This window comes from Cucumis sativus, chromosome 5 (genome assembly GCF_000004075.3).
Source record: "Cucumis sativus cultivar 9930 chromosome 5, Cucumber_9930_V3, whole genome shotgun sequence".
NCBI classification, from domain to species: Eukaryota; Viridiplantae; Streptophyta; class Magnoliopsida; order Cucurbitales; family Cucurbitaceae; genus Cucumis; species Cucumis sativus.
This window is the reverse complement of record NC_026659.2, coordinates 29159661-29183707: the sequence shown is the minus strand read 5'-3', so window position 1 is coordinate 29183707 and position 24047 is coordinate 29159661. Positions and strand designations below refer to the sequence as shown.

General features: G+C 35.2%; 1 protein-coding gene and 1 non-coding gene across 2 annotated transcripts in view; both read right to left on the bottom strand.

Annotated features, from left to right (window-relative positions):
• The window catches only part of LOC101214803 (protein VAC14 homolog), a 28057-nt gene extending 10936 nt beyond the window's left edge, over positions 1-17121 (bottom strand). Inside the window, exons 1-15 of the mRNA XM_004142327.3 lie at positions 16566-17121; positions 16355-16468; positions 16142-16207; positions 15634-15723; positions 15444-15563; positions 15033-15061; positions 14761-14903; positions 14515-14609; positions 14005-14091; positions 13730-13837; positions 5587-5678; positions 5303-5384; positions 3342-3407; positions 1700-1815; positions 1469-1589 (exon numbers count right to left, since the gene is read on the bottom strand). Of these exons, the coding sequence (XP_004142375.1) occupies positions 1469-1589; positions 1700-1815; positions 3342-3407; positions 5303-5384; positions 5587-5678; positions 13730-13837; positions 14005-14091; positions 14515-14609; positions 14761-14903; positions 15033-15061; positions 15444-15563; positions 15634-15723; positions 16142-16207; positions 16355-16468; positions 16566-16655 (1419 nt within the window). The 5' untranslated portion in view covers positions 16656-17121. The remainder of the gene's footprint in view (positions 1-1468; positions 1590-1699; positions 1816-3341; positions 3408-5302; positions 5385-5586; positions 5679-13729; positions 13838-14004; positions 14092-14514; positions 14610-14760; positions 14904-15032; positions 15062-15443; positions 15564-15633; positions 15724-16141; positions 16208-16354; positions 16469-16565) is intronic.
• On the bottom strand, positions 3137-3255 carry LOC116404171. The gene has a single exon (XR_004217112.1). It is a non-coding gene; the product is annotated as a 5S ribosomal RNA (ribosomal RNA).
• Positions 17122-24047: the final 6926 nt, after the last annotated feature.

Here is a 24047-nt window from a genome sequence, read left to right as displayed (position 1 = left end):
TACGCAGGTGGACTTTGACTAAATCTCACAGAAAAACCTGTTTGGCCCTACAACATTTGGATGTCAAAGAAATTTGTTGAAGATTAAATCCCACACAGATAGCCCTCATGGATTGAACTCATTGCCTCTTAACCTGTTATCCTCATTTAGCACTCCCCTAACATTTGCTTAATGCATTTCAGAAGTGAGGAAACCTGCTAGGTCACCGATATTATTTAAATAAAGCAGAAAAATAATAGTAACTGAAATATCAACCCACGCAAGATTATAGGAGAGATTATATGGGGGAGAGAATATCGGGGAAGATCTTTCACAATCGTCAGTGAGCAAAACATATTAAAAGGAAGAAAGGAGGAGGAAAGATGGGGCGAAGCCATCAATATTTAATAGTTGTTTGGTTGTTTACATTGTTAGGAGTTTTTCCATATTTTGCTTGCCTTGTTCTAATCTGTTCTGACTAGATTGAGGTTTAGATAGGAGTGTGTGAATTTCCTTTGATTATTTGATATTGTAATTCGTACATTCAAGTCAATAAAATAAGATACTATCAGTATCTTTACAAAACCCTCTCCCGTCGACCGTCTGTTACTTCACTCCAACTTTGCAGATAGTGCTTGGAATTTTTCTGGGAATATAGTCAGCTGGCAAGGATGTGTACCAAAGTTGCTGGATAGGTAGCTGATTAAAGTCCCTAGGAATTGTTTTTTTTTTTTAAACGGAGACATGCTTCTTCATTAATAAAGGAAAATGAGACTAATGCTCAAAGTAAAGAGAATTATACAAAGAGCAAAACAAGAAAAGAGAAAAACAACCAAACAAACTGCCCAAAACAGATCTCGGCCAAAACAAGCGAAAAGAATGCAAGAGTGCTTTGGAAGAATTCGGTCCCTTGGCTCTTTTGAAAGCCTGAAGGAACTCTGGAACTTTTCTCAGGTAAGAAGTATTTTTTCTCTTTCTTTTGTGGTTTTGTACAGCATACTGGCCCTATTTGGAATATTGAGCATAGGCACCTTTGAAATTACTCCTTAGACTCCCATCATCTAAGACTAGGTTTTTTTGTAATCCTTTGGGAAAAAGGGTGCCTTATCCGTTTGTCTCCTATATAGTGTTATTTGGCCGTTCAAATGAACCTCTATGTTGCTCTCACACAAAAAACTAAAAAAAGAAAAAAACCCTCTATGCAAAAGTACGCAAGTATATTTGACAGTTGTGACAAAAAATCAAGTAGACTTAGAGAAATGCAATTAGTCGAAGTTTTAGGCCTTGCTACAACAGCGAATGAATCTCTTTGTTGCTCTCACACACAACTAAAAGAAAAATTATGACAGTTGAGACAAACAATCATGTAGACTTTGAAATATGCAATTAATTGAAATCTCAGGCCTTACTACAACTGTGATTCATTTGTTCGGCTACCTATGCAAGGTTTAGAAAAAATAAAGAAAAATAAATTGTTAGAGATAGCAACCTGAACCATAGTAGAAGCAAAATCCAAATCTGATTCTCCTTCCAATATTGTAGAAAGTTCACGGTAGACTCGTTCAGCATTTAAAAGTACACATAACCGGCGTATTATCAATGCACCACGCCTATGAAAATGATAAACAACATATACTTTGTACATCAAAAAAATAAATATCAACACATCAGAATCATCGTTGCAACAACAAATAAGTAGGAGGGAGGGAAAAGAACCCACTTCTCCAGAAGAGAATTATTGATCCGAAAATTATGCACTAGGAAGACAACAAGTTGGCGAAAATGTTGCTGATCTATCGCTATGCAAGCATGAACATCGAGAACAAGGAGCACCACCTATGACGGCATCCAATATAAAATAACCAGCAATAATAATGATTAGAAAACCCATACATAATTTCGAACAGTCAAATAATAATCCGAGTAATAGAACTCAGTTTTATCAATAGATCAAATTCTTCATCAACCTTGATCTTTCATGGTAACCATTGTTCAAAATCTTTTAATTAGGACTGAGACCCAAGCTTGAAATTAAGAATAATTAGGACCCGAGAACACAATGGATTCATTCTCTTTAAAAGTGAAGATAATAAAAACATAGGAAAAATAACAAACAATAATAAATAAAAGCATGGAAAAAATAGCATTTGGTTCAAGTTTTTTTAGCTTAACTTTAGGTTTCAAAATGTTACAATTTTACCACCAAGTTTTGGGTCTAGTTTTTATTTATTTCCTAAATTTGAAAATGTTATGCTTTTACCCAACAATTTTGGTTTAAATTTTTTTTAATTTTCATTTGGTCTCTCAGTGTCAAAATGTTATACTTTTTCCGCTGAGTTTTCACAAATGCTCATTTTTGTCCCTTGATGTTAACTTTCCTTCAGTTATGACCTTTTTCCTTTTGAGTCCAACAATTTGAAATATGTGTATTTGAACCTCTAACCTTTCTTTTTTACTTTTAATAAGAAACATAACTTTCTAATTTCTTGATCAAGAGTAGATATTTTATATCAGTTAATTTTATGCTCAAATTTGCAACTTTCTTTTAGTTGTGTAGTTTTTTTAATTAATTTAATAGTGACATGACAACAGTTACTTCTGAAGTATTTTGAGCTATGTAAAATTCTATTAAAACAATGTTCTCCCTTGGAAAATTATCTCCCTCTCTCCACCTTCTCCCATCTCTCCCTATTAGACTGCCCCTTCACTTTGTTGATCCACCGTCATTGCCATCTCCTGCTGCTATCTGCCATCATTTCAAATCCACTCCAACGTAGAATGGAAAAGGGAAAGGGTGGAAACAGAGGATCGACTGTAGGAAAAGGTGGCAGCATCAGGGAGGCAAGGAAGAAGGTTAGTGCGGCTGTGAGGCAGGGAAGGAGAGACATCACTTAAAATACAAAAACACATCATTCAAAAAGAAGTAAATTGTCTTACCATGTAGACATTAAAATTTTCTTTAAATTAACTAACAGAAAGTTAACATCAAGGATCAAATGAGCATTAGAGAAAACCCATAGGTAAAAGTGGTAACATATTGTTTTAACAGCCAAGGACAACATTGAAACTAAACTGAAAAGTATAACATTTCGAAGCCTTTGGACCAAATGCAAACTGAAATCAATACCGTTCTTTTATTTATTATTACTTTTAAAAAAGGGTGCAACACAAGGACTTCCCAAGTGGTCACCCAACTTAGTACTACTCTTGCTCAAGCACACTTAACTGCAGAATTCTTATGGGATCCGGTGCATTAGTGCTGGTATGATCACACCCAATAAAAATAACCGTTCAAAATCTACGGACCAAATAAAAGACGAGAGATGAGAACCTAAACTCAAATCACCAGAAGAAATGATTACCTCATCAGAAGGATCAGATAGGGCTTGAAGAAGGCTGTCAAGTATATCATCCAAATAGATTAATACCTGTCCAGAAGAGGAATGAAGATTAACTACCCACAAGAATCACAGAAAAGAGAAACCAAGATATGAAGTGAAATCAGTATATATCTAGATAGATCGATAGCAATTACAATGAACAATCTAACTATCTTAGAAGGCTCAATAACACTGCTGAAGTAAATAAATAACATAGCACAAATGCTTATAAAATAATTAAAGAATGTGAATGTTACCATAAAAATGAAGTAATTGAAATGAGTTATTAGTTACATCCAAGGTTTGAAATATCTATGTACATGAGAATATTGAGGTCTTTATTGAAATTGATGTAAATTGCTATTATGATTAGTTAATGAAACTTTGACATCTGTAATTTACCATTTTCAATCATCAATTGTATGAATACAGATGTATGTTTCTTATCAATAAATATTTATTTATATATATATGTAAATGTCAATGTGAGAACATAAATTCTAACAAGAAATGGAAAATAATTACAGGACAATATAAAATGTAGGAAAATGACACTGGAGCATGAAACTATACGATTGCATGTAATTTTTTCCTTTTTTTAACGAAAATAACCACTTTCATTGAGAAAAAATGAAAGAATACATGGGCATACAAAAAGCCAAGCCCAAAAAGGAAGAACCTGTATATTTTTTTAAGCTCATTCATACCTTTTCCATTAAATTTTCACATCATTTCACCTTTCTTTAACCATCCAAAACTTTCATTTTCACATTTGACCTCAAAATATTCCTAACACCTTCGTACATTTTTCATTAATTGTGTATTTTTTTATATTCATGGGTGTCTGGACCCGTTTAAGCGCACTTCAACTAATCTCATGGGACAACCTACTTGACCTTACAATATTTGGGTGTCAAAAAAACGTCGTAAAAAATTAATACTCCTAGGTAGATAGCCAATAGAGATTGAACTCATAACCTCTTAGTTAGTTATTGCCCAAATATGAAGATATTGTTAAAATGTTGTGGATAAGTTGCTGAAATATCATGGATATATTGCCCAAATATGGCAGATATCGTCAGCATGTTAATTTGGTCTAATTGGTGTATTGAGGCATGTACAGATTCTAATTGGGCAGAGTCTATTGTTGATAGAAAATCTACCTCCGGGTATTGTACTTTTGTATGGGGCAATCTCGTTACTTGGAGAAGCAAGGGGTTGTTGCCAAGAGTAGTGCAATACGTGGCCATGAGTTTGGGAATCTATGAGGAAATTTGGCTTCAAAAGATGTTATCTGATCTTCACCAGGACTATGAGGTGCCTATGAAACTTTTCTGTGATAATAAGACAGCTATCAACATTCCTAATAACTCAGTCCAACATGACAGAACTAAACATGTAAAGATTGACAGACACTTTATCAAAGAGAAATTGGACAGTGGTAGTTTATGGATTCCTTACATCCTTCAAGCCAACAAATTGCTGATATTCTCACAAAAGGACTTCTTAGACAAAGCTTTGAGTCTTGTGTTAGCAAGTTGGGTCTTTTTGACATTTACGGCCCAACTTGAGGAGAAGTGTTAGAATTAGCAAGCTTGTTGGATGTTGAAAGCTCGAGAGTTTGTTAAGATTTTTATAGTGCCCTAATTATCTTTTATTATTTTTATTATGGGTTCTATAACATATAAATAAATGCTCCCTGTATCATTATGAGATAGAGAAAAATAATAAGAAAATAGCGTTTTTCTCCGTGTTCTAGGGTTTCCACGTAAAATAGTTTATCTTTCTATTTTTCTTCTTTCAATATTAAGTAAAAAGAAAACATAATACGGAGAATGGTGATCGAATAAGATAATTCTAGGGTAAGTAATAGGCCAATCCATATGTTAAAGACAAGTGATCTGTGAATAGAAGAAACAAAAAACTGACAATATCATAGTCACCTCAGTTCGATGTCTGTCTAAAAGTGTTGATATCCAATATAATGCTTCAATCCTAGTGGCCTCATGTTCGCTAGATAATTGTCTGACCAATCAACAGAAGTAACAATCATGAAAACATCCTCACCAGTTATCACAGCAAAATGATTACATCAAATGAAAATCAACCTAACCACTGCTCGTAACTCCAACAATGTGGTGCCATTGAAAATTAATTTTTTAACCGAAAACCCAACTTCATTAAAAATAGGGGGCCAGAAAAGATGGGTGGTCAACGGGGGCTATACCTCCTAGCAATAGAAAGGATAGCACCAACATCAAATCCTTCAGTTGGAAATGCCTTGATATTACGAAGCTCTTCATTAGTTTCCCGTGCAACCTTCAAATATAAAGTAAACAAATCAGTTGTACAAAATTCTCATGCCCTCAAGGGGAAAGCTCTAGTTTGTACCAAACCATATTATATCTAAAAGGAAGTTGAGGAGAAAAACTTTTGAATCACTTTAGACTCTCTCTAATCATATTAAGTCAAAAAACCAACTTTATATGCAGCTCAAAATTGTCAGACACTAAACATTATAGCTATTTAATTCAATAACCAAGTTATAAGTCAAAAATCTACATTTTAATCTGTAAGTTAATAATAATTTCATGTACAAAGAGTACTATTATCCAGTTTTTCTTCAATAAAAATTTGAGAACAAAAACATAAAAATTACGGTTCACTTTAGTAGAGACTTGAATTTCTAGTCAAGTGTTGAAAAAAAACTATTATTTTCAGTTTTCAAAACTTTGATTGGTTTTTTAAAATAAGAGTTGAAAGGGACTAGAAAACTTAAAAACTTAAGGCTAATGAGTAGATTGGTTATTCTAATAAATTGGTGTTATGGTGGCTACTAGTTTATCCTCATGGATAACCTATGGCTCCCATAGCTCGATAGTTTCCTCGTTCAAAAAAAATCTTAAAGGCGAATGAGTAGAAAATGGATTAGAGAACTTAAAAGCTTAAAGGCAGAAGTAAAGTTCTAAGCTTAATTTAAAAACTTCAAAAAATATGGATATAACCGTAGCCTTAGGGTTTAGGTAAGTGTGTGTTGTTTCCTGCCCATGCCTCCAAAATATGAAAAGTTCAAAATCATCGTATGTGTTTTTATCTTTAAATCAAAAGACTTCTTTATAAATTATAATTGGAACCTTATCCAATTTATCATTATATTTTTTATGTACACTTTGTGGAGTTAACAACTTAAAACCATTTTCTGTTTAACATCGACGAACTTAAAAGCATTTTCTGTTTAACATCGATTTTAATAAATCAACAGTCTACATTCTAAAAAATTGATATATTGAAACCATTGCTTACAATTCTTAGGATAAAATATTGATTCATATGAATAAATCTACAATAGAAATAAAGAAAAATAAAATGTTTCATCGTCCTAGAAAAGAATATCAAATTTGAGAATGAAAATGAAAATTTCATTCTGACTAATTATATTTATGTGCTCGTGAACTTTTTTTTTTATTGGCGCAACAGTTGTGGAAATGGGGGACTGACCTCTTACCCTCTAGTGGAAGGTCATACCAATTACAAATGAGCTAAGCTCATTTTGGCATGCTCATAAACATTTATAACCGTTAAAATTATCATTTCATAACACACAAGGCAATCATTGAGGAAAATGAAACCAAATTAAAATGGTCATAATTTAAAAAGTTCAACTGACCGACACCCACAAGGAAGCATTAAACCTCGCCACCCCCCACATTTCCTCACCATCCAGTCCACCACTCTAAAAGTTCTATTCTTTCTCCCAAGTACCTCAAAAAATGCCAAAGAAATTAGCATGCCACGACAATTTGCCCTTCTCCCAAAAGGGCAACCCAACCCCACAGCAAGTGATGGAGATCCTGATTGCACTATTGTGGGAGCAACAGAAAGGAAGGGTGTCTCTAAACACAGTCCACGGTATTACTATTGTTAAGAGACTTTTCTTTTTTGTTAAGAGACAATTTCACTAAAGGATGAAATTACAAAGAGAGGGCAAAGAGGCCCCAGACCAAAGGATTACAGAAGACATATCCAGTTGGTCAAAAGAGTCATACCTATACGAAATGAAATGTTTTGACATTTTACACCAAGAGATAGAGTGTTACGAACATGAACAAGGAAGATACCTACGTGTTTCTTTGTTGTTGAAGAGGCAATTGTTGCATTCAAGCCAAGTGGACCATAAGAAAGCCCTCATGAACTGCTTCCAAATTATGCCTTTTCTGCCTTTGAAGGGAGGGTCAAGAACAAGGGATAGGAGTTGTGAAATGTTCCCCGGAAAAACCAGACTCCAATTGAAAGCACGAAGAATGTAGTTCCAAAAATGGTTGGAGAAAAAGCGAAAAATGAAAATTTTGGTTTTGGTTTTGGTTTTGGTGTCATTCTGATAGACCCCCATCATTCACCAATATAGTAGGAGAAAGAAGAAGAAAGAGAATGTTAGTGTTGGCACATGTGAGTTGGTTAGTTAGAATATGCAAGTGGGTTGAGAGAGTTAGTTAGGATATGCATTATAAATAGAGTTGTAATCTTGGAGGGAAGGGCAGTTAGGTTTTGAGTTTTAGTCAGGAAATCTGTGCACCTTTGAGAGATAAGGTAACAGAAAGAGATTGTAACCGAATTGAGATTTCCTCAATTCGTGTTACTATTCTTCTTTGATATTGTATTCGACGTTGGTTTAATTATCAATAAAGTTCCACTGATAGAACACAGCCTTAGTGTTCCATCATATTGGTATCATAGCAATCGATTCGAGAAGGGAAGAGATCGCGATGGAAAACTGAGTGCGCAAACAGAGAAAACTCATCAGATGATGATGTTTATGGATTCGATAGCAAAGGAACGATCCGCCATGAGTGAGAAGATGATCGAGTCGAGTGTGCGTGAAACTTTAACGATGAAGACCAGAGTAGGAGAAGGATCATCAAGCAAGGACAACAGACGCAAAATGCGAGAAGGAAAGTCGGAAAACGAAGACGGAAATACAGAGCGAAATAAGTTTTAAAAAGTTGAGATGCTAGTGTTCAATGGCGAAGACCCTGACTCTTGGTTGTTTCGAGCCAACAGATATTTCCAGATTCACAAACTAACTGATGCTGAGAAGTTACTTGTTGCAACAATTAGTTTCGAAGGTCCAGCACTGAATTGGTATAGGGCGCAAGAAGAAAGAGAAAAATTTGTGGATTGGCCAAATTTGAAGGAACGACTACTGGTACGATTTTGATCGGTCCACAAAGGGTCAGTATGTGGCGACAAGAAACAAGAGTGGAAGAATATCGAAACTTGTTCGATAAACTAAAGGCACCATTATCAAATCTGCAGGATAGGGTGATTGAAGAGACTTTCATGAACGGCTTATTGTCGTGGATCAAGGCTAAAGTGGATTTTTGTCGACCAACCAGATTGGCTCAGATGATGCAAGTCGCTCAGTTGGTAGAAAATCAAGAAATTATCTGGGTAGAAGCTAACCTCAAAGGATATAGTAAAGGTAAGTATCCACCTCACTCTTCGACTGTTACCAAATCTAGTATAATTACCAATCCTAATGAGAATAAAGGTAATACTACGTTTCTCATGAGAACAATCACCTTAAGAGGAGTGGCAAATGGGGAAACTAAGGAGGGACCTATGAGGAGACTATCTGATGCGGAGTTTCAAGCCAGAAAGGAGAAGGGCCTCTGTTTCCGATGTGATGAGAAGTACTCCCATGACCATAAATGCAAAATGAAAGATCAAAAAGAACTTCAAATGTAGTCACAAAAGACAAAGAGGAATTTGAGATTATAGAAGGTATGGAGAACGAGGGGAAAGAATTAAAAATGGTGACAATAGTTGAGGAAGATCAAGCCATTGTAGAATTATCCATTAATTTTGTTGTAGGGTTGTCAAACTCAGGTACTATAATGAAGGTTAGAGGGCACATCCAAGGGAGAGAAGTGGTGATTTTAGTGGATTGTGGTGCTACCCACAATTTTATTTCTGAGAAGCTGGTGAAGGATCTACAAATAGCAACAAAAGACACCTCTCACTTTGGGATCCAATACAGCTATTAAAGGCAAAGGAATTTGTGAGGATGTAGAGTTGACATTGAATGATTGGAGGGTAGTGGCGAATTTTCTACCATTGGAGTTAGGGGGTGTAGATGTAGTACTTGGAATGTAGTGGCTATATTCACTTGGTATCATCTGGCAAAATTTGACTGACTTTTATGCATCAAGACAGAAGAGTGATAATCAAGGGAGATCCTAGTTTAACTAAAACTCGAGTGAGCTTGAGGAATATGATGAAGACTTGCGACAGGTCCAATCACGGTTTTCTAGTGGAGTGTCGTCCCATGGAGTGGGAAGGATCTTCTACGGACGGGGAAGAGATGGAAGAGATGGAAGAGATGGAAGAGCATGGAGGAATCCATGTCTGTTGTTTTAAAGAAGTTCAAAGATGTTTTTAATTGGCCTGAACAATTGCCACCAAGGAGTATTGAACATCATGTACACTTAAAACAAGGGACTGGCCCAGTGAATGTAAGGCCTTATAGGTATGCTTTTCAACAAAAGGGTGAGACGGAAAAATTAGTAGATGAGATGTTATCATCAGAGGTCATCCGTCCAAATAACAACCCATACTCCAGCCCTATTTTGTTAGTTCGAAAGAAGGATGGAAGTTGGCGTTTCTGTGTTGATTATCGAGCACTGAATAACGTAACTTTTTTTTGAAACGGAGACAAAAACTTCTTTATTAAGAACTCTAAGTACAAGAGATTTATAAAAAGAGAGCCATAAAGAAGAAAAAGAAAGGGAGAAAGGGAGAAAGGGAGAAACTATAGGATCAGGAGGCGCACCCGGACATCCCAACTAGGTTCACACCTCCATAGCACCAATCATCATATCCCAAGAAAGAAAACATCAAAGCAACACAAAAACCAACAGAACAGCAACCTAATAACAATCAGCCTATTACAAGGGACCAAAAAAAACGGTAAAACAATGAACAGAAAATTCAGAAAGAATCCCAAAAAATAATACAATACAATCTCAAAATAAAAATAAACAAGATCAAGCCTTCAAATCTTCAAAACTTCGGTAAAAAAAAAAACTGCAACGGAGAAAATGAACCAGCAACGGCTAGGCTTGATTAAGAAAAGCATTCCAGTTGAGGTAAATATCTTGAATAGAATAATTAGCGAACTCCTTTTTTAATGAACACCAAGCTGCAGCATTAAGATCTACTGCACGAACAATTTCTGCCCTTTGCCTTGCTTTATCATGGAAGATACCTTGATTTCGTTCAAACCATAACTCTGATAGTAAAGTTTTTAACAAATTTACCCAAATGATGCGAGATTTTTGGGGTAAAATCAGACCCAACAGCAGCTGAACCACATTTGCGCTTAGAGAGAGATCGAAAGTCCAAACTAATTTGAACATGGAGAAAATCCTTTCCCAGCCAAAAGAAGAGATGGGACTGATCAAGAAAATGTGATGAAGGGTCTCACTAGCCTTCAAGCAAAGAGGACATATGGAAGGAGAAAGACATTTATTGGGGGATTTCTTTTGCAAAATTTTTGAACTATTAAGGAACCCGAAGATCATAATCCAGATCAATATGTTAATTCTCCTAGGACTGCCTGATTTCCAGATTGCTGAAAAAAGCCGTCTATCCATCGGATACGCTGTTTTTAGGTGAGATGAAAGAGACTTAACGGAAAACCGTCCATGGGAGTTAATGGACCATGATTGAAAATCGTCGAAAGTAACCACTTTTTCTGTTGAAAGGAGGGATAGAAGTGATTGAAATTCTACAATTTCTTCATCTTTCAAGCTTCTTCTAAAGGCTAAATACCAATATGAAATATCATGGTCCCAGTGTGATGCTACTGAACCGGAGGGCAAAAGAGCAATTCTTAAGAGACTAGAGAACTGCTCCTTGAGGGGGGTGTTACCAACCCAAGGGTCTGTCCAAAAGCCAATTCTAAGACCGTTACCAAGATTAAAGGAGGCAAGGGAGTCAACCAACCTCCAAACTCTAGCAATGCTGACCCAAGGGCTTCTTAGGCTGTTACCGGACTTCTCTTTGGTGAACCAATCAAAAACCTCCTTACCACGGATGCTTCTAACTATTTTCCTCCAAAGAGCTGACTCTTCTTTCGAGTATCTCCAACCCCATTTAGCAAGCAAAGCAGAGTTATGGATTTTAATTCCTCCTAGGCCGAGACCTCCATCTTTTAAAGGAGATGAAACCTTGTTCCACTTAACAAAGTGGTTGATTTTGCTGCCAGCATGACCTTCCCAAAAAATTCCGCATGATTTTCTCTAATGAGGCAGCCACATTTTCAGGAATTGAAAATAAAGATAGGTAGTATGTGGGAAGACTAACCAAAACTGAGTTGCACAAGGTATGTCTTCCACCTCTAGAAGTAGAGACGTTGTATCTTTTCCATCTATCTAATTTCTTGTGAATTCGATCAATGACAGGTTGCCAGAACATCTTTTGTCGAGGGTAGCCTCCCAAAGGGAGACCTAAATATAAGATCGGTAAATTCACATGGTCAAGAGAAGGAAGGTCAATTTCACGTTCTCTGCTGGATCAGTTTCAACATTAATTTATAATTTGTTTGCAAAGGTTCTCGCAGAAAGATTAAAGAAAGTAATGCCAAGTATTACTGATCCATTACAATGTGGCTTTCTGGAAGAGCGCCAAATCTTGGATCCTATTTTAATAGCAAACGAAACTGTGGAGGACTATAGTTTGAGCACCTCTTTAAGTCCTTTTAATTTGACAATCACATTGCGCCCAAGTCTCCCATGCAACGGGATGTTCTTCCACCAATAATCAACAATACTATTGAAATCTTTGTGCATCAGCCACATATTTTCAAAACGGAAAGGTGTAAGGCCCCATTTGTCCATCCAAATGGAGAGAATAATAGTGTAATGATCAGAAATTGGTCTTTCCAGTCTCTTTGATGAGGCACAAGCAAACTTTTGTTGAGTGCTTTCCGTAATCAAAAATCTATCAATGAGTGTAGACACCAGGTAGTGTCTATAACTAGACCAAGTGTACAGACTACAGACCATTTTGCAAGGGGATGTCTAGGAGGTCAATCAATTCAATGAAGTAGTTAAATGCTTTCATACTCGTTCATTGAAGCCTACCGCTGGATTTCTCAAAAGACCATCTAAAGACATTGAAGTCGCTACCGAGAACCCAATTAGCGAATAGAACCTTGTTACATAACCTCAATCTCCCAATCCCTACACTGCCCAACTCTAACAGCTTGACCACCTCCCACATCCAAAATGAGACCCTCCCCACCACAACCGTTTAGCCAGCAGAGCCTTGTTACATAATCTCAATCTCCCAATCCCTAGACTGCCCAACTCCAACAACCTGACCACCACCTCCCACAACCAAATGAGACCCTCCCCCCATCATCAACCTCGAGCCCTTCCCACAATAAATTCTTAATCACTCTCAATACTCTAACTAAACAAAACTAGAATTCTTAATAGAGGTATATAACTAGGGGTACCATTCAACCAGGCGATCCATCCTCTTTTGGAGAAGAAAGCCTTTCTCTAAGTAAATAACCATTAATGAACCTTGTCTAACACCAAATTGCAATTTTATAATATGAATACCAATCAGTGGTTCTATCATATATTACTACTAGTTCTATGTGAACATTGACCCTTGTCTCATTTAAACACAATTCTGTACACCATATGAGTTTAAATAATACCCTTGCCTTATAAAGTTGCTATCATATTTAGAATTAATCAACCAATCACTTGTCAAAGAGCTTGATAGAGACTCAATTGGGAATTTCCTCTTACATCCGTCTTTTACAGAGAATGGTCACTTTTTATGGTTTGCAGGGTGTGTGCTCTATTATGTGATCTTTGAGGCAAAGAAATAATAAAGCTTGTAGAAGTATGGAGAGGGACCCAAGTAATGTCTGGTCATTGATGAAGTTTTATGTTTCTTTTTGGGCTTCGCATGCTCTAGTAATCTTTGATTTTCAACTTGATGAAACCATTTGTTTCTATATTAAATTTTAAAATAAAAATAAATAAAGAAAAGAGAGTTTCTGCAAGAAAATTTTCATACAAATTCGTACCTTTTTCTAATAAGAAAAATTCATAAATTTAGTGTTGGTGATGAGTCCTATACGACACATCTCTCATATTCCTCAACAATAATATTATGTCAAAGATAATGAAAACCATCCATAATATAGGAAACATAATTGATGGTGGAAAAGACATAAAAGCTTAAAGTATAGAATTAAACTAAGTGCTGGTATTTCTTATCCAAAAAAAAATAAAGTGCATAGTGTTCATGACACAAGGGACAAAAGAAAGGAGGAAGATAAATCCTACCACTCTAATCTTCTCTTCTTTATCAGCTATGGAAGGTAGAATTGCTCCCAGAATATCAGCATAATAAGGTACTAGTTGATCTCCACCAAGTTTTACAAACTCGTTAATCTGCAAATATAAGAAAACAATAAATTTGTAAAGATAATGCACAATAGAAATATCTGTTGATTTTCAGTAGATCTAGGAAGGACCTCTAAAACAGTTCAACATAGTCAAGTTTTAATAATCTTAGAGAAGTTATAATAACAAATGATGAATGCTAAAGTCCAAAGTACCCATGTAATAGCCGTTAAGCGAGTAAATTCGTCGGGAGAAGAAGCCCTCTGGACCAGAATCTCAGCCATCCGGCCATAATCTACAGACTTCAAGAGTACACTGCTCGAGTCAGAAAATTATTAAATGAACAAATAAATTTTGCACATGCAAGGAAGAAAAGGTAAAAAAGAATAGATAACTATTATCTATTTTTGCATTTGCATGGTTGCACGTCTATTTTTCTGATTTTGTTTGTTGTCCAAACAAGTTGTAATTATCAACAGTAGAAATGGGAAATTAATTTTCCTTTTATATAAGAAACCAAAACTCCTCATCAAAATCAGAAAAATACAAAAGAGGAGCAGTAACACCTAGAGCTAAAGAGCTTACAAGATGAACTACAATTAGACTTAACAATGAAAATGGTTTTTGTTCCCAATTAATTATTAAATAAATAAATAAAGTGCAACCATTGGAGGTTAATCTGGTTACGGGCGCTCAGTGAGCCAATGTTAGCTAAGCAATCTTACTGGAGAATTTTTTATCTCTTGAAGAAACTCCGAAAGAGCAGAATCAGCTTGCTGCCGGATTTCATGACTTGAATCACTCAACATATTAAACAAACCTGAGATTTATCATGGGTATGTAAGTATCATAAACATTTAGCAGCAAAAAACTATAGAAATATAGCTCTTCACACCTTCGACTCCACATTCAATAAAAAGAGGAGAACAAAGTATATATTAAAAGAAATGTCAGTTAACACAAATATTCACCATCAAGAAAATCAGGAAGAAAGCCCAACATATCAATATCTGGCACGCTATCCAGTACAGTGATCCATCCAACCAAAAACTGACGGACATAGGGATTTAGGACATTCATACGCTCCCTCAGCAATGGAATAAACTCTTCGATGCTGAAGAGAGAAAATCACCAAAAGAAATATAAATTAATACATCTTGCAATACAATTTCAAAACAATGCATCATAAATGTAACATTCAATAACAGAGTCAAACCAAGCAGTTTGAGAAATGATGTCATACCTAAACTGATCACTTTCAGTAACAATATCCTGTTCCATTAAATCCATAAAGTTAGTTAAAAACAAGAGAAATTGTAGTTTGTTAATATTCAAGGGAAAAAAAGGAGGACGAGGAATTCCAAACAGAGAGCAAGGGAACAAGACATCTTTCTCAAGTTCTAACTTTTAAGAAGCTGAGTCAATTTAGATCAGGTAGGTACACTAAATATAATAGACCGAATCTTTAAAGGTAGCATTTGAATAAGAGGCCATATGTTATCCAAAGATATATGCATCTGCTTTATTCTCAAAACATTCCGATTTCTTTGGTGTTCCTCTCAATCCATGGTGAACCAGAGAACGCTTGAAACATGGAATTCTTTCCTTCTCTTCTCTTTAAACTTGTGGCAAGAGGGGGTGAGTAAGTGAGTACCTTCACAAGACGATCCAAGAGATGAGCAGCACTTTGTACATTGGCATCTGAATCAGCCGAAAGCTTACATAAGGCATCAAATATCTGGTTAAAAAAAATTATAAAATCGCCTCTGACAACCTGCAGCAATAGAAGTGCATATTCAGCTTAGCCCCAAAAATACATTAACAGCTCTAACAATTCTTCTCACCTTTGCAATGTTGTATAGAGCTTCACATGCATAATAACGCACTCTGCTATCTTGATCAGAAAAAGAATTGAGCACAGGAGGTACGATTTGCTGTAAAGTTCATTTATAATGTTAGAAGAAAAAACTATAAGATAACAACATCACTAAAATGGAAGAAAGCAGAACAAATATAAGCACAGAAAATGGAAAATTTCTGATTTATATAGCATCAAAACAATTACAAGCACCAACACTAAGAAAAACCCTTAAAGTTACTTAATTTGAAGAGAGAGAAGAAAACAAATTGAGTTTTGTTTGCCCTTCTAGAAAGAATCTCTATAGTTCAATAGTTTTAAGCAACAAGCAGCAGAGTTAGGATAACAGACCCATCTTCTAACCAGTAAACTCTTCAAGTACATTTTAAATAGACTATGTAATTAGTTATAGGATACAACGGCTATAGTTCATTGGAGATCATGACAAATTAAACTATAAAACACAATAGGTAACCGCCTAAGAATATACTAACCTCAAGATGTTGAGACGCATCAGAAGACAAGCCAACAGTTGCAGCAGCAAGCCCTATCAATCCTCCCTAAAAATGGAATTACTAGTTTAAACTCAAGAAATTTCCAAATACATAATAAATAATGAACAGAAAATCAAGATTTCACCCAAAATCCAAACTCTAACAGAAAAACCTGAACTATCACAAGCATCCACCGTCGCATTAATCTCATACCTTCCTATGATTCGCTTGAGGCGACATGGTGAAATCGTTGGTCAGCAGATTGATAACCGCCGTAATCTTCTCATGATCTCCAGCCGAAGCAAGTTGCTTCACAATTCCCTCAACCTAAAAGCACAATGCAAACCCTTTGAAGATTACATACAATCAAAACCCTAGAAATGAAAAAAAAAAAAAAAACGAAGAAATGGGTAGGGAAGTAAACCTCAAGAGCAGCGTTCTTCCGTTTCTCATAGAGTTTATCAGAAAGGTTACGGAGCACAAATGCAGGAATAACAGAAAGAGCATCAGCCATAACAGACCCTAGGGCACTGAAACGAATTCAACTGATCAAAGAAACCAAATGGAAAATTTTCAAATTCGTTTTCGGATCTTCTCCTGCTCAAATCGGAACATCGCTGCGTGGCAGTCTTCCAAATAACAAAATCCACAAACGACTGTTGGAATTAAACACAACCCCAAGTCCCCAACAATAGAAGAGGGAGGCAATCGGGATTGGAATTCGGACAAATTCAAAAGAAATAACAGGAAAATCGGTGACCCAAATCTAAAAATCCAATCCGATAAAAAAATCCAATTGAAAAGAGAAGAATAAATAATTATAATAAAAATCAATTCGACGAGAGGAGTTTTCTTTTACTTTTTGCCCTTTTTTTCTGGGTTCAAGGGAAGTGACTTATTTTATGCGAAGACTTTTTTTGTTTTTGTTTCTCTCTCTTTTCGCTTTGTGAAACTACACTGCGTCAGTGTAGGAGAAATCACCACTTGAGAGAGACAGGTTAGGGCTTGGCCACACTAACCCGCGCCAAGACGGACCCAATTACCTAAAGGCCTAGAGGCTACATCCCCTTTAGTTTTAAGCCTTCATGATACATACAACAAAGTGGTTGATCTATCGACTTCATAAGTCAGTTTTAAATAACACAATTTAACTCCATTAACTTCAATATTGTTCATTTTTTAAGTTTGTGCATTTACTGAAAAACTTCATATTTTCATTTTCTCTCTTTCGTAAATTTCATCATGACAACTTTATGTCTCAAACACATATTTTCTAACTCCAACATATTGACTCTCTAGACTTCATAGCTCAACTCGGTACCTCAAACACCCCTTCATGAACCACACCACATTCAAATGAAACGGAATCTTGACAATGTGCAAACTTGACAAAGGTATATCTTCCTTTTTAGTGACTTGAAATATGTGGAGTATATAAAGTATGTTAAAAGTTCATGGGTTGATCTATCGAACTGTTTCCACTCTCAAAAGTAACTTAAGATAAGTAACGTGACCTAATAATGTAAAGATTTTATTGTCGTTTCTAAACCTCAACTAACCGAAATAATTTATAAACTACTAAACTATACTATTACTATGATGGTGTAGTAGCAGTGGAAAGTCTAAGTCGATTGGTAGGGAAATGCACTAGTAATGTTTTGTTAAGCTGTTTTTCTAGTTATGCAGTAAGCATAGGGTTTTGAAATGAATAAAGATAATTGCAATAATGTAAAGTGCAAGGATAAATGTAACTTGGGATTCAAGTGATCAAAGTTTTGAGAGGAATAGAGGTTCATATGTAGTTTTAATTGATCATCAATTTATGTCAATTCAACATGCATTTGATCTATGTCTGCACAACGACTTTGTTGGCATGACCTAACTAGCCTCTATAGTGGCGAACAAATAATTAGAAATGAACAAATCAAGTGCCCTAACTATTAATTAAAGTGATTAAGCAAATCCCTAATTAAACTATACATTTTGAGTTCTATTGGATTCGAGAAAAGCTATCTTATAAGACTCTCAACATAGTTAATCAAATTGTGTGATTAATTAGGGAAAGCTTTAGGATTCCATTGTGTGATTGATAAGTGGGAAAGCTCTAACTTAGTTAATTAAATTATCCTTGAACAAAGTTAAAACATGTGTTATAGCTAAACTACAAAACACAAGATTAACTTAATTGCTAGTTAGGAGACTATAACTAGACATTCAAAAGTGAACATGACAAGGCTATGAATCGATTTTAAAAGGGTATCAGATGCTTATGAGAGATAGCCAACACACAAGCATGCAAGAAAATAAAATCCTAAGCTACAAGGTGAAGAATGAAAGAAAAATGGTGGGTGGCTGCATTTTCTCCCAAATCCATTATCTTTCTTTGCCCGAAAAATCGAGGCAAATATTTATAAAAAAGGTGTTAAGTGTTGTTTCGTTGTTGGAGAGAGCAGTTATGCTCTGAGCATCCTTGTCATGGCATATGCCTTGTGTGTAAGGGTGTGCATGTCCTGATGTGTAAAGTGTCACTACATTGTTGGAGAATAATGTCGTGGAGCTTTCACCTGATGAGCAACTCAACCTTAGAGCACAGGGCACACATCATGGAGAGTAGTTCTCATAAGCAAAATGTTCCTCCATTTTGATGCACTTGCACAATTTCAATCCAAAATGCTTCTAGAATGTTTATTTATATATATATATATAAAATTAATCACCTAAGAACTAACACTCTTTTGGTAGAAATGAATATCTCTCTTGGATAGGATAGCTATGATCGAGCGAATTACATAGAATGCAAGAAAATGCCTAAGTCAATATGTTGAATTTAGATTTTGAATATTAGACTTCATGGCATTCAAGCTTTTGATTTCACTATATTGAATTTTATTGATTTTTCTAACTCATCCAATTATGTTTTCATCTTTAGTTCACCTCCTGTTTTGTAAAGATTCAATTTACCAACGCGAAGTCTTCTCAAGATTAATGTAAGTCATTGGGGTGTTTCTTTTTCCTATAAGATTAACCTACAAAGACTCAAATAAAAACAACAAAACCTTGATTATGTAGGCAATGGGACACTTGTGGGGAAAAAGTTTCTCACGAGCTAAATGGGATTGGACTTGAAAGCTTTCAATTTCAAGTACTCGTCACACCCTAGTTGTTGTTTGTAATATAGTTTTATTAACATATTATGAGATATTATTAAATGAGCAATTTGATGAAACTATATGTTCAAACAATTTTGAACTTTATGTGTGAATATATAGACAATTGCATAATTTTTACTTCATGAACTTTCAAGTGTATCTGTTAGAACCTTAAACTTCTAAATAGGCCGTCTCAACTTTTAAATGACTATTAGGTTTCTAAATCTCTATTGTCTAATAAAATCTTTAACGCTATGTATAACATATTTAAAAATTTAAAAAGTTAATTTATAAATTAGACATGAACTTTAATTATTTTATCTAATGAAGCACGTGGACACTCCATCAAAGGGAGGAAAGTTATCTCTTGTGCAATTGTACATCGTCGATAAGTGACTGTTGGCTTATTTCAAATTAGATAATACTAACCTCTAGTAGTAGTGTGCATCAAAATCAAAACTAAAAATGTCGAGTTAGATGAAAAATGAGTGACAATTATCACTAGAATAATTCTCTTTTTCATAGTCGAAGTAATTCTAGGATTTTCTAGTGGAAGAAAGGGAAAAAAGAATTGAAAGAAAAAGCAAAAAGGGTGAATTACATCATTCAATCGTCTGTGCTGCCATGATATCATTAACCCATATCAAAGGCAGTTGGTCCCAATTTTAAAACTTGCATCCTTTTTCATTTATTAACTTAATATTTCAAAATATAAATTAATTTAATAATTAATCACTGAACCCTAAACTTTGATTGGAGTGGACAAAACACAAATCTTACTTTGACCATAACTACTTTTTTAAAAAAGCAATGTGAATTTAGAAAATATTGTCAAATGAGCAAAGTATTAACAAAAACTGAATGGTTATGGTAAAGTCGAGATGAGGTCCACGAGAGTTGTCAACTAAAGTCGTGGACTTTCACTTTTTTATTACTTTTTTTTTCCTTCTTTTATATATATATAATCACAGTCATTAAATCTCAATCTCCTACAAATATTCCAATTTTTTTTAGATAAAGAAAAAGATTAGGACCCAATCCCAACTTCTAACTCAATCTCAACTCCTAAGATTTGTTGGTTTATTTAGAAGTAGGAGGAGAGGTTGGAGATGGATACATTTCTTACCCTATAAATAGAGCACAAAATTTATAGCACAAAGTTGGGAGCAAAAATCATTCTTTCTTCCTCATCATTGTTACTTTATTTGGCTCCTCAAAAGTAGCCAAAGTTTTTCGAATGACTTACCATTTGAAAGACACGATTTTTTTTTTTAATGGTAGCAGCTCGAAGAAAAGATTTTTTTTTTAATTCAAATTATTTTCTCTCTATTTTTTTCATATGTATTTTCTTTCCTTTTTTCATTTTTCTTTTCCTTTTTATTTTTATTTTTTTAAACTGACTTTCACTTTGACTTTTTTTTTCCGGTCATTCCTTGAAGGCTCTATGCAAGCATCTTGGCTTCATGGGTTTGTACATAATAGACGATGCAACTCTATCATAGCGTCCACTATTTCTTCGGCTTATGCTTCTTGGATTTGTACATGATAGACGATGTAACTTTATCATGGTGTCCACTGCTTCTTTGACTTTTTTGGGTTTGTACATGATAGACGATCTAACTCTATCATGGCGCCCACTGCTGCTGCTACTTCTTGAGTTTGTACATGATAGACGATGCAACTCTATCATGGCGCCCACTACTTATGCTACTTCTTGGGTTTGTATATGATAGACGATCCAACTTTATCATGACGTCCACTGCTTCTTCAACTTTTTTGGGTTTGTACATGATAGACGATCCAACTCTATCAGGGTTTGTACATGATAGACGATCCAACTCTATCATGGCGTCCACTGCTGCTGCGACTTATTGGGTTTGTACATGATAGACGATGCAACTATATCATGGCGCCCATTGTTTATTCAACTTCTGCTTCTTAGGTTTGTACGTGATAGACGATGTAACTCTATTATGGCGCCCACTGCTTCTTCGACTTTTTGGGTTTGTACATGATAGACGATCCAACTCCCACTATTGCTGCTACTTCTTAGGTTTGTACATGGTAGACGATGCAACTCTATCATGGCGCCCACTACTTCTTCGACTTTCTGTGTTTGTACATGATAGACGATGCAACTCTATCATGACGCCATGACTTCTCAGGTTTGTACATGATAGACGATCCAACTCTATCATGGCACCCACTACTTCTGCGACTTCTTGGGTTTGTACATGATAGACGATGCAACTCTATCATGGCATCCACTGCTTGTTTTGCAACACATTAAAGATGAATATGTTGTTGATGATTCTCTCGGTTGCGACACATCGAAGATGGAGATGAATCCTCTCGGCTGCAATACATCGAAGAAGATGAAGATGAATCCTCTCGAATGCAACATATGTGAGAATGAATATGAATTCTCTCGACTGTAACACCTGTGAGAAAATGAAGATAATGACAGCTGCTGTAACACGTCGAAGATGCAGATGATGACGGCTGCTACAACACGTCAAAGAATATGGAGATGAATCCTCTCAGTTGCCATAAGTCGAGGAAGACGAAGATGAATTCTCTCGGCTGCAACATATGTGAGAAGATGAAGATCCTCTCGAGTGTAACACATGGGAAGATGAAGATGAGGACAACTACTGCAACACGTCGAAGATGCAGATGATGACAACTGTTGCAACACGTGAGAGAAGAAGATACTCTACTCTTAGCCACAACACTTGAAAGAAAAGCTAGGGCTTGCTAATTTGACTTTTCCCTCTTTCTTTTATGTTGTAACTCTTCATGAATTTCATTCTCTAATGAGGTAACATCATCGCAACGAAACATAATACATTTTTTCTGTTCGACTAAACTCAAAGTAAACTTTAAGTTGCTTACGTACCCTTTTTATAACACAGAGATCAAGTCATAACGTAATTCAATTGAGTTTTTTTTTTTTTTTTTTGTCATTCACCTTTTAAGCTCTTGTAGACTAGGAGCATCATGCAGTTTAGGCTCTTGCGATAAGGAGCTTTACACATTTAATAAATATTTTTATCAAAAAATTTGTTCACCTTCTTCATTTGTAGAATTAGTGAATATAATAATTTTTGGCTTCACGATCAAGGATCTTTTTTGTGTTTATGTCAACAGATAACTTCCTATTCATGCGTGATAGGACACAACTACATATCTTCTCACCATTGTTTTCTTCATGAAGTGATTTTACCTTCAAAGTTTTTATCTCTTTTTCATGTTGATCGTTTGTCATATTTAGTCGATCAAAAACAGATGTTGAAGGTTGATCTTTCTTTGATATGGAGATACTTAGCCTTTTGAAAGCTGAAGTTTGAGTGGAGGTAGATGTTGAACATTGGCTTTCTTCTTCTTTCGTGGCCATACTCAATCTTTGAAAGATTGAAGATCGAGTAGTTGAAGGCTTGATACAATCAAAGACAGAAGTCTTTTGCTTAATTTCATTTGAGTTTTCAATTTTTTCAGAAGATACATAATTATTGTCGACTTATGTTATACTGACAACATGACATGCAATTACTTCTAATATTTTCTTGGGATGAACATCGATGAAGCTTTTTGGGAGGAATTCCCTCAAAGTTATCGATCATCGAGGCCGATAGAAGTCCTCGTCTTTTCCTTTCACAGCTTAGGTTTCCACATCTTCTTATTTATTTTTTCCTTCTTTTTTTGGGAAATGCGTCCTTTTGCATGCTTTTGACGGAATGACGACTCTTTTTGAATGAAATTTGGTTGTCTTTTTTTTCAATGAGTCACAACTATTCATCCTTCGTCATCATCTTCAACATGCTCTTCTTTGTTTTGGGATGGTGTCGTCATGATCCTTTGTTGGAAATGGACAACTGTAGGTTCAAAAGTCCTAAACTGAATTAAGCTTTTCCTTTGATCATAAATTTGTGTTGATGGTGGAACACTTGAAGTCATCTCGACCGCAACATGATTCTTCTTAGCCAACTCATCAATATCCAGCTCGATCTTCTTTTCACGAGCTAACTTTAGAATCAACTATTTTAACACGAAACAGTTTCCAACAGGGTGACTAATGACCCGATGATACTTACAGTATTTAGGATCATTTACTTTTCCTGCTTGTTATGGTCATTTACACTAAGACGTATGATGCAAGTTCTCTCAAGACGTACGTGCAAGTTCTCTTAAGACGTACGTGCAAGTTCTTATCAACTTCGAGATCATCATCTTCTAAAAGATTGAAGACTTGGAAGATCAAACTTTCCTTGAATTCCAGAAGACCGAGTCTCAAATAGACTTGCAACTACAACATCCTAAAGACCAAAAATCAAGAAATTGTAAGTTTTTAACTTGTATTCGAGATAAAGCATCAAATGAGTAAATACTAGAGATTGTATTCACAATATTCATCAATATACAAATTTCAATTCCACCAAATACATTCCTTCGAAATCTCGTGTGAACAAAAACAAAAATAAAAGTTAATAATTAATAATTATTAAATAATAATGTAAAATTAAAAAAACAAAAGAAAAAATGAATTTATTTAAAAAAATAAATAAAACGGATGTGAGAAGAAGAGAGAATACGGTAAAATTAAAAAAAAAAAAAAAAAAAAGTAGAATGCGTCTCTTCACAAATAAGGATAAATATGCTTTAATTGTGTGAAAAGACGCATTCTAATATTCCAAAATTTTCACTCCATTTTCTTAAATAGTTTTAATGCCATCCTTTTTTCAAATAACCCTTTTTTC